This window comes from Neopelma chrysocephalum, unplaced genomic scaffold (assembly GCF_003984885.1).
Source record: "Neopelma chrysocephalum unplaced genomic scaffold, ASM398488v2 Primary Assembly neopelma1_187694, whole genome shotgun sequence".
NCBI lineage: Eukaryota > Metazoa > Chordata > Aves > Passeriformes > Pipridae > Neopelma > Neopelma chrysocephalum.
Window position 1 is genome coordinate 19117 of NW_020939199.1, and position 10725 is coordinate 29841.

General features: G+C 70.9%; 2 protein-coding genes across 2 annotated transcripts in view; both read right to left on the reverse strand.

Moving 5' to 3' along the window:
* LOC113963048 (cartilage intermediate layer protein 2-like) lies at positions 1–5459 on the reverse strand. Its single transcript, XM_027673838.1, is given in 10 exon segments — positions 1–112; positions 114–2394; positions 2498–2655; positions 2733–2841; positions 2946–3200; positions 3280–3438; positions 3659–3841; positions 4068–4340; positions 4542–4640; positions 5399–5459. Coding segments are annotated over 10 exon segments (3690 nt in total).
* A 987-nt stretch (positions 5460–6446) lies between these two features.
* The window catches only part of LOC113963049 (yjeF N-terminal domain-containing protein 3-like), a 9857-nt gene continuing 5578 nt past the window's right edge, over positions 6447–10725 (reverse strand). Inside the window, exons 3-7 of the mRNA XM_027673839.1 lie at positions 10333–10723; positions 8509–8619; positions 8306–8419; positions 7653–7803; positions 6447–6646 (exon numbers count right to left, since the gene is read on the reverse strand). Coding sequence (XP_027529640.1) covers positions 6447–6646; positions 7653–7803; positions 8306–8419; positions 8509–8619; positions 10333–10723 — 967 coding nt within the window. The remainder of the gene's footprint in view (positions 6647–7652; positions 7804–8305; positions 8420–8508; positions 8620–10332; positions 10724–10725) is intronic.

The window sequence follows — 10725 nt, forward strand, 5'->3', positions numbered from 1 at the left end:
TCAGGGCCGGCCCCGGATCCGACCCGGCCTCCGCGGGCTGCTGGGGGTCCGGGGGGCGGGCGTGGGGCCCGGGGCCCGGGCGCCGGAGGCGAAGTCCATCACCTCGGGGGGGGGCGCGGCGCAGTTCGCCGGTCCCCATCTCCCGCCGGATCTCGGCCAGCGCCTCGGCCGGGGCCGTCAGCAGGCGCTGGAAGAAGCTCTCCCGGCCCGGCGGCCGCTCCTGGCAGGCGAAGGTGACGGCCGTGCCCGCGCCCGCCCTCATCTCCCGCGAGAAGCCGTCGGAGGTGCCGTCGAAGCAGCGGCCGATGGCGATCTCCTTGGCCAGGCGCGGGTTCTGGTCCGTCACCGTGTAGATGCCGTAGTTGTGGCCCAGCGGGTCCAGCGGGGCCAGCATGGCGAAGGCGCCGGTGTGGTTGTTGTCGGCCAGCGGCGGGTGCCGGCTCAGGTACTCGCTCAGGAGGTTGTTGACGGCCGTGCGGCGGCAGCTGCCCTGCGGCACCACGGACACCAGGGTGCGGTCGGCCAGGCTCTGGTCGAAGAGCATCCCGCTGCACTTGAACTCCACGCAGGCCGCCGAGGTGCCGTCCAGCGCCGCGTCCCGCACGCTGCGCGCGTCCCGCAGCCCGTAGAGCTGCCCCCGCGTGCGGGGGTGGGTGCCCCCCGCGTTCCGAGACCTCACCATGTACTCCTGCGGCCCCTCGATCCGCACCTTGATGTAGCAGGCCCTGAACTCCTGGGGGTTGGGCCACCACGACAGGTAGTCCCCGGTCCAGGAGGTCAGGTCGCTCTCCCTGAAGGGCACCACGTTGTACTCGTACCTGTCCACCTCCACGCGGTAGAAGCGCAGGTGGTTGGCGCTGGCGGGCGCCCGCTCGCACTCCTCCAGGCTGCGGTACGAGTAGATGGGGCCGTTGCTCTCGTCGACGTTGTTGGGGTCGGGCTTGGCCACGTTGATCTGGAAGGCCGTCTTCTTCAGGTCGGGGTCGTCGTGGTCCGAGCGGCGGTAGCCCAGCTTGCCCAGGTAGGGCTGGGACACCCCGACGGCGCCGGGGTTGAGCTTGGGGCTGGAGGCCACGGCTTCCAGCTCCTCCCCGCCCAGCGTGGCGGTGACGTAGGCCGAGTAGGCGTCGGGGCGCTGGCCGTCGCAGAAGGCGGGCAGGCAGGCGCCGTTGGGGCCCGTCACCACGCTGTCGAAGCGGCCCCAGGCGCGGGGGTTGCTGGGGTAGCCGGGCTGGGGCTCCAGGTTGATGAGGCTGATGACCACCCCTTCCAGCTGCTCGTAGGCGTTGAACTTCTCGTTGCTGTAGGCCCTGACCTTGACGAAGCAGCGGCGATCCTCCGGCACGTCCAGGTTGAAGAGGCGCCGCTCCCGGATCTCCAGGTTCCCCACCAGGAAGGTCCTCTCCTCCCTCCTCCGCCGGCTGCCCGCGGCCGGGCGGAGGATCCCCTCCTCCTCCCACAGGCCGGTCTCGGGGTTCAAGGACCACAACTTCATCTTCTGCAGGTGCTCCGGCATCCAGACCTGCCCCGTGTCCATCCGCACCTGCACCGGCCCCGTCTGCAGCGCCGCGCCGCTCTCCCCCTCCCGGAAATCCACGGAGAACATGCCGTAGGTGCGCAGGGGGACGATCTCGCCCTCGGCGTCGGCGAAGCTGAGGTCGCTGGAGGCGGCGCTGGCCGTCGCCATGTCCCTGGGGTCCAGGAAGGTGACGCTGGCTCTGACCGTGCCGTTGAAAACCTCCCCGGAGGGGCGCAGGAAGGCGCCGGCGGGAAGGACGAGCTCCCCGATGGGCTCCCGGCCGCTCGCCTCCCCCAGTGGGATGGCGTTGCCCCGGCTGCTGTCCAGCTCCACCGGCTCCTTCTTCCGCAGCACCTTCACCTCGTGGTAGACGCTTCCCCCGCGGGGGTCGAAGGGCAGGACCTTGACGGCATCCAGGAACCGCTGCTGCCGGTCCACGAAACGAGCCACCAGGCGCCGCGTGTCCGGCGGCACCTCGATGGTGAAGGAGCCCTTGTAGCCGGTGAATCCCACCTTCCTGCCGCCCAGGAAGATCTGCCCGAAGCGCAGGGGCTCCCCGGTGTCGGCCGCCGTCACCCGGCCCTGCACCAGCACGCGGGGCTGGGCGCAGGGCCCGCAGCCGCACTCGGCCACCACCTTGACGGGCAGCAGGGAGCCGGCGCAGGGGATCTCCCGCAGCTCCATCCTGCGCACCCCGCAGCAGTGCCCCGGGGCCCCCCCGCAGCCCGAGGGGTCGCCGGGGCCGCCGGCGCACGGGGAGGGCGGGCACCGGCCCACGTTGTAGTGGCGGGAGCCGGCGGCGTCCTGGGGGCACTCGCTGGGCAGCTCCACCAGGCTCGGCTCCGGCTCCGAGCGGCAGCTCTGCTGGCCCTGGGCTGGGGGCACGGAGGGGTCGGGGTCAGCGGGGTCAGGGGGGTCAGGGTGGTGTTCCCCACCCGGGGGGGATGCCGTGGCTGGTGAGGCCCACCCCGTTCTCACCCAGCACGGTGAGCTGTGCCGGCACCGAGCGGATGGCGCCCGCCTCGGAGCTGGCCTTGCAGTGGTAGGTGCCCGCCTGCTCCGGCGCCAGCCCCCGCAGTGCCAGGCGGCCGCCGGGCTGCTGCCCCTTCCTCTCCAGCAGCGTCCCGTTGTGGTACCTGCGGGCACGGGGACGGGCTCAGCGGGGACGCGCCCGGCGCTGCCCTCCCATGCCACCCCCCCCGTCCCGCCTCACCAGTAGTACTTCTTGGGCACGGGGGTGCCCGAGGCCTTGCAGCAGAAGGTCACGTCCTGCCCGGCCTCCCGGACCTGCGCCCTGGGGTGCAGCACCATGTAGGGCTTCTCTGCGAGGTGGAACGAGCCATGGGCACCCCTGGATCGCCTCCCGCACCCTTTGGGGTGACCCCCCGAGGGGTGCATTGCCCCCCACCCACCCCACCATGCTCACCCAGCCGCCGCAGCCTCAGGAGCACCGGGCCGGAGCTGTTGGAGGTGACGGGTGCCAGCGCCGGGGCGAAGCCCTCGTGGTGGGCGCTGATGTTGGCGCTGCCCTGGCACAGCCCCGCGGTGACAGTGAAGCGCCCGTGGGCATCACTGCGGCCCAACAGCGCCGGCGGGGAACCCTCCAGGTAGATCCTGGCGTCCGGCAGCGCCGCCCCGGTGCCGGTGACGACGGTGCCCTGCAGCGTGTGCTCGGGGCAGGCTGTGGGGGCACGGAGCTCAGACCCCCGGGGCCGGCGGGCACCGGGGAGGGGGTCCCCCCATGTCCCCGAGGGCGGTACCTGGGCAGGGCGAGGGGGGACATTTCTGCACCTCGGTGGGGCGGCCGGGGCACGGCGTCTTCTTGGCGGCCTCGCAGCTCCGGCGCCGGACGCGTGTCCCGGCGCTGCCGCAGCTGTGAGAACAGGGGCCCCAGGAGCCCCACTCCGTCCAGGCAGGCTCTGCGGGGGGGACACCGCGTGGGAATCGGGCAGCACGGGCCCCTCAGCACCTGGCCTGGGGTGGTCATGAAGCACGGAGGGTCCCCAAACAGGGGGACAGCCCTGGCTCACATCTCCACGGGACCCCTCACGCCGGCAGAGCCGGAGGTGGGTGTCACCGGGGCATGAGCAGCACCCGGGGGGCAGGTGGGTGCCGGTGGGGGGGTTTTGGGGTCCCTACCTGGGCAGGGCCCGGCGCTGCAGGGCCGGCGCTCCACGGCCTTGCCCTTGCACTTGACCTCCTTGAGCGCGGCCGCGGGGCGGGCGCTGAGGCAGCGGCGGGCGCGGGTCTGGGTGCCGCTGCTGCCGCAGGCGCGGCGCGAGCAGGGGCTCCACGAGGACCAGTGCGACCAGTAGATGTGCTCTGGGGAGGGGCACGGGCCTTAACTGGGGACCTGCCGGCGGCACCCGAGGGGTGGCCGCTCCGAGGGGACCCGCGGCTCCCGCTGGGATGAGGAGCAGGGGGGTGATGAGCAAGGGGAGGGCACAGCGACGGGTGAGGACCCCCTGCGAGGTGCCAGTGGGGTCTGGGGCGGTGGGACACAGGTGGGACACAGGTGGGATGCATGTGGGATGCAGGGGGGACTCACCCAGCGGGCAGAGGAAGCGGATGTGGTAGTTGGAGCAGGTCTTGCCCGGGGGCTGCTCCTTGTTGATGCAGCGGAAGCCCCTCTTGGGGCTGGCGTGCACCACCTCGCCCACCTCCTCGGGCAGCTCCCACTCGGTGGTCCGGGCCTGGATGGCCACGGGCCGCTCGCAGACGCGGCCCCGGTAGTAGAAGCGAATGGCCTCCAGGCTCTCGTGGTCCCCGTCCCCCCCGGGGTGGTCGATGTTGAACCAGGACGTCCACTCGGCACCTTTACCTGGGAATGGAGCCGGCCCTGAGTGCCCCCCGCCCCACTGGGCACCCCGGGGTGACACCCGGGGACATCCTGGGGACGCGGGAATGTTGGGGAGCAGAAGGAAGTTTGGGGGTCCTGTGGGGTGGGTGGCACAGGGTGGGCGTTGCCTCGTGTGGCATTGGGGGGACACGGTGTCTGCTGGGGGCTCGGGGACAGCCAAACCTGCCGTGTCCAGGTCCAGCTCTGCCGGGTCGGGGGCGGCTTTCCAGGGCTTTCCCGCCGTTCCGCTCTTCCCGGGCTCCGAGTCGTTCTCCAGGGGCTCTGGGGGGTGCAAAGGGTGGGAGAACCCCGAGTCGGGGCACCCCATTCCAGGGGCACACAGAGGGTCCCTGGCTGAGCCACGGGCACCAAATCAAAGCCGTGACCCAGTGGGAAAGGGGACCCTGAGCCCCCCAGGCCCCCATGGTCATGCGGAAAGGGGGTTTGGGGTGGGATTTATCAGTTCCACTGTCCAGGGTGGCCAAGGAGGGGCCACAGCCTCCTGGCAGGCAGGGATGAACCCAGGGGTGTTCATGGAAAATGCTGCCTGGGATCTCCTGGCTGTCCCAGGATGAACTTGTCCCGGAGGGGGGATGTGGGGCAAGGACATGACCCCAGGTGCCCACACACCACCCACCAGGGCACGAACCCGGTGTCACACCGAGCCAGTTGGGCCTTCCTGGGGCTCAGCCCTGTGGTGCCAGAGCCAGCAGGGCTGGGGGGGACACAGCGTGGGACATGTCCTCATCCCTCCATCCAGTGCCACGACCCAGGGGAGGACAAAACCCCCTGAGCGTCCCCGACGTGTCAGATGCCAGAGGGACCATCCAGCTGTGACCATCCCAGCTGTCACCACGACCCTGGCACACGCCTGGCCCCGGCACACATCACATCATCACCCCCGGCACACACCACCACCCCCGGCACACCTCCGGCCAGCACTCAGCCCCATCCCCATCCCCACCCTGCCCCTCTCCTCGGCCCCCAGCCCCCGACATCGTGGTCCCCGTGCCACGGCCGGGTGGCAGAGCCGCCCTTACCTGTGGCCCCGGCCCCGTGCAGGGCAGCGAGCGCCAGCAGTGCCAGCGCCAGCTCCCCCATGGCTGCTCCGGCCGGCACTGGGAGCGGGAACGGCTCCGCGGGGCTTTATAGGAGAGGCCTGTCCCCCTCGCTCCTGGCACACGGGGCCGGAGCCGTGTCCAAGTGGGAAGCGGGAAGGAGCCCTCCCCGAGCCGGCCGTGCCGCCGCTCCAGCCCGGGAAACTTGAGGGCTTGTTTTTGCAAAGCTGCTAAAATTGGATGCACTTGGGAATGCGGAGGGAGGGAAGGGGAAGAGGCGAGAGCGAGCCCGGCCTCGGCGCTGCCGCGGTCGGGGATGAGCCGGGGGTGCCAGCGCTGCCCTGGCACCGCTGCCGGAGGATGGGGGGGGGTGGTCTCGGTGCTCGGTGGGCGCTGCCCCGGCACCGCTGCCGAGCCCAGGGTGGGGCTGGCACCGGGCACGGCTCCCCACTGCCCCTCCGGGGTTTTGGGATGCAAAACACCCCGTGTGACGGGGGTTGGCGGCGTGGGGACCCCCCGCCCCCCCGGCCCCAGGTCACCCCCAGCCCCCTCCCTCGGCCCGGCCGGCGGAAATCCCGGCGCATTCCCTGCATTCCCCGGAGCTCCGGCTGCGCGGAGCCCCCCGAGGGGGAGGCAGCTCCAGGGGCTGCACTGGGGTCACGAACACTCTCCCTGCTGGGGCGGGGGGGGGGACAGTCCCCAGCGGTGTCTCGTCACTGGTGATGAACACCCCGTGGAGGGGGGGGGCTGCTCCAGCGACCCTTTCCCGGTGTTTCCCGGGAGATTCAGGCTACGGGGGGATGTGGCAGCACCAGGGACCCCACAGCCACCCACGGGGCCCCCACAGCTGCCCGTGTCCCCACAGGGGAGGTCACACCAGGTCCGTGCCCAGGAACAGCTCCCAGGGGACACACGGGGGGGGCCGAGTGTGGAACCGAGTCCCGGCACAATCCCCCAACCCCAACCCGGGATGGCCCTGAGCCCACACAGACCCTGAGGAGGAGCCAGCAAGCACTTTATTTGGAGGGGCTCACAGGGCCACCACGCACTCGGTGCCAGGGTACTCGGGGGGGTTGAGCTCGAACTTCTTCTGGACGTCGTAGGGCAGGAACCGCCCGGCCACGAAGTGCTGGCGGCCCAGGAAGCGCCGGGCACATTCCTTGGGGGCCGCCAGGGACACCAGGACGTCGGGGCTGATCCCACCGCTGCCCCCGGACTCTGCGTCCCACCCTGCGGGCACACGGAGAGGGGGTGACCACAGGGGCACGTCCCACCCTGTGGGGACACAGAGAGGGCTGGGGGGCACCCCAGGGGTCACTTCCCACCCTGTGGGGACACGGAGAGGGCTGGGGAGCACCCCAGGGGTCACTTCCCACCCTGTGGGGACAGGGAAAAGGGGTGACCCCAGGGGACCTGCCCTATCCCCACCCACACAGGGAGGAGGTGGCCCCAGGGGAAACGTCCCACCCTGAGAAGAATAAATAGGGAGAGGGGCTCAGGGGTGACCCCAGGGGACACATCCCACCCTGTGGGGACGGGGAGAAGGGGTGACCCCAGGGGACGGGCCCACACAGTGGAGACACAGAGAGGGGGATCAAGCCCGACACGTCCCACCCTGTGGAAACACAGAGAGAGGTTCAGGGAGCGACCTCCCCCCAAAAACACCTCCCACCCTGTGGGGACACAGAGAGGGGCTCAGGGGTGACCCCAGGGGTCGAGGCGCTGTCGGGGGGGGGGGGGGAGGGCACGGGGAGGACGGGGAGCGTGTTGCCCCCGCGGCACCGCCCCCGGCCTGGCTCCACGCGGGGTTTTTCTTGGTGGGGATTCACCAGCGGCCGTGCCAAGGGCTCCTGTTTGCTCCCGCGGCGTGGGGGGGGGGGGCCCCCCCCCGGGGGGGGGGGGGGGGGGTGATGACAATTCCAGGCCTGGCCACCAGACGCCCGGGTGTTTTCAAATTACATCATGTCTCAGTTCGGGGAGTTTGTTATTTACCGTGGATGCCCCGAACGCATCGAGCGGATCCGCCTCGCCCCGCGGGACGCTGCCAGGCTTGGGGGGGGACAGCGGGGGGGTCCCCGGGGATGTCCCCACCCTGGGAGGGCACTTCGGGTGCTCGGGCACTGCGGTGACACCGCGGGGAACAACCGGGGGGGGGGTGGTGGTGAGGAATGCGAGGAGCGGCGGGTCGGGGGTCCCATCCCGAGCCCGGGGAGGGGGCTGAGCACCGGCTGAGCACCTGAGGGCACATCCAGGCTGACGATGGGGATGCGGATGTGCTTGAGGGTGGCCAGGATGGCGGCGCAGGGCTCCCTCCCCTCGCCCGCCTCCGCCTCGGCTCCCAGCACGGCGTCCACCACGGCGTTGTAGGCGTCGTTGATCAGCTGCACCTTTTGGGGACGGGGGTGGGGTGGGACACACACGGGGGAGGGTCCCCGGGTCACCCCCCACCCAGGGACCGGCCCCGGCCCACGCGGGGATCCCGTTTTCCTGCAGGACTGGACTCACCCAGCGGCTACGGCCAAGAAAATCCCCCCCCCCGAGGTGAGGAAGGAGGGAGGGAGGGAGGGAGGGAGGGGGGGCGCGGGGCAGAGCCCGGCACGCCGAGACGCGCGGCCGCGGCCAGGGCAGCGATTTTTGGGTCAAATTCCTCCCGCCCCAGCCCGGAGGCTTCCAAAAACAACAGAGCCGGTGGCTGGCGGGGCCGCGGCAGCCGCCGCTGGATTTCATGGCATCCCCGGGCTCCCAGCAGAGCCGGGACCGGGCGGGGGGGATGAAGGGGAGGGAAAAAGGAGGAATAAACTCGGTGCTGTCGGGCTGGGAGTGCGGGGGCTGGGGGGGCTGTGAGGGGCTGGGGGCCTGGGAGGACTGAGGGGGCTGGGGGGGTCTCACCTCGGTGGGCAGGTAGGAGAGGAAGGGGATGTCCATCTTCTCACACTGTGTCGTGAAATCCCGGTACAGGGGGTCCGGGGAGCGCTTGGGGTAGAAGATGGTGGGCTCGTAGTCCTGCGGGAGGAGGGGAGGGGTCGGGCTCGGGGTCCGGCATCGCTCAGGGATGAAGGGGAGGAGGAGGAGGAGGGGAGGGAGGTACCCACAAAGCTGCGGAGGTGCCGGGCACACACCAGCCCGATAGCCCCGTTCTGCGCCGGCCCGCACACCACCAGAACCGTGGGCTGCTTCCGGGGCAGCGAGGGCAGCGGGAACGCCTGGAGGAGACGGGGATGGCCGGTCACCACCTCCCCGTGTCACAATGCCACCGCCAAACCGCACCCGGGCACAGGGAGGGGGCAGGGGGACCAGGGAGGGAGGGGTACGGGGACCCACGCGGTGGGGGTGGGGTGGGGATGGTGCCCGGGGTGGGACAGGGCATGGGGTGGGATGGTGACAATCCCCAGGGTGGGATGGGGGTGGCACATGCGGCAGGACGGGGATGGGATCCATGGCAGGACAGGGATTGGATGGGGGGTGGCATCAGTGGCAGGACTTGGGTGGCACCTGGGGTGGGGCAGGACAAGGGTCCGTAGCGGGATGAGGATGATGCCCAGGATGGGATGAGGATGGTGCCAGTGGTGGGATGAGGATGGTGCCTGCAGCAGGATGAAGATGATGCCCACAGTGGGATGAAGATGATGCCCACGGTGGGATGAAGATGATGCCCACGGTGGGATGAAGATGATGCCCATGATGGGATCAGCAGGATGCCCACGGTGGGATGTGGAGGATGCCCACGGTGGGATCAGCAGGATGCCCATGATGGGATCAGCAGGATGCCCACGGTGGGATCAGCAGGATGCCCACAGTGGGATCAGGAGGATGCCCACGGAGGGCTGAGGACACTGCCCAGGCCGGGCCGGTGCCCGCGGGCCCGGGGGCTCCCCGCCAGCTGCAGGGAGGCGGCTCCGTGCTCCACATACCAGGAGCCTGCCCGGGGACGCTGTTTATCCATTGACGGATTTTTTCCTGCTCACGGAGCCTGGCTCCGGGTCCCGTCCCCCCGCCAGCGCCCGGAGCTCCCGGTCCGTGTGAGCCCGGCCCCGGCCCTGCCCCGGCGCCAGCCACGCTGCCAGCGCCTCCCGGGGACGTGCCCGAGGGGACAATGCCCGGGGAACACCGGCTTGAAGGGGGGATGCCGGGGCTGGGCGTTCTCCCTGAGGAAGAGGAGGATACTCGGCCCCACGGGGAGGATGCTCAGCCCCCGCGGGGCCGGGGATGCTGCGGCCCCGGGGGCGGCCCCGAGAGGCTCCAGCACCAAAATATTTCTCCTCCTCCTCGGGCAACCCGGCTGCCCTTGGAGAAGGGAAGGGCAGAGCCACCTCCGACGGAAAACCTGAGGCAGCGGGCGCGGAGCTCACAAAGCTGCCCTTGATGCTGCCCCTCGGCGCTGCCCGGCTGCCTCCTCCCCCTCCTCCTCCTCCTTCTCCTCCTCCTCCTCACATCCAGCACGAGCACCCGGCGACCCCAGCGAGGGAGGATCACCAGGACATGGGGACCCCCAGAGACCCCCCCTCACCTGACACCCCAGGACGGGCTGAGCATCCCCCCTTTCCACGGGCTGTGTGACTGAGCCCAATTCCCAGGGCGGATAGTGAATGGGGGGGGTTGAGGGATGCAAAGAAACCCACCCAGGGAGAGGCTGGAGCCCTGGCACGGCCGTGGCATCGCTGCCCACCGGGCTGTGCCACCAGCACTGCTGGCCCTTGTCCCCACAGTTCGGTCCGGAGTGGGAGGGAGACACAGCCGGGGTGGGACAACACAGGGGGGCAGGAGGAGGGTGGGAGAGCAGCTGGCAGCAACTCCCCCGGCCCTGGTGTGGTGTCCCCAGCCCCAGTGTGGTGTCCCCAGCTCCAGTGTGGTGTCCTCACCCCAGTGTGGTGTCCCCAGCCCCAGTGGGGTGTCCCCAGCCCCCCTGGCCACCTCACCTTGGTGACAGCCACGGCACAGGCGTGTCCCCAGATCTCGATGAGCTGCTGCCTCCCAAACCGATAATCCTCCAGCAGCTCCTTCTCGATGGCCTCGGCCTCTGCCTTGCTGGGGAGGGGGAGAGGGCACCAGTGAGCACGGGGGGGACAGGGGTGCCCCCCACCACCCACGGGAAGGATTTGGGACCCCGCTCCATCCCCAGGGCGCTGGGCTGGGGGTCTCGGGGCACTGAGTGAGCGGGCTGGGGGCTCGTAGGGCTCGGGGTGGGCACGGCCCGTGGCTCGGGGAGGGGGACAGGCTCGGCTGGCACGTTTGGGGGCCCAACCCCGCGGGCGGGGGGGCTGGATCCGTGCGAGGCACGGCCCTGGCAGCGCCCCCGGGCTCGTGGGGCT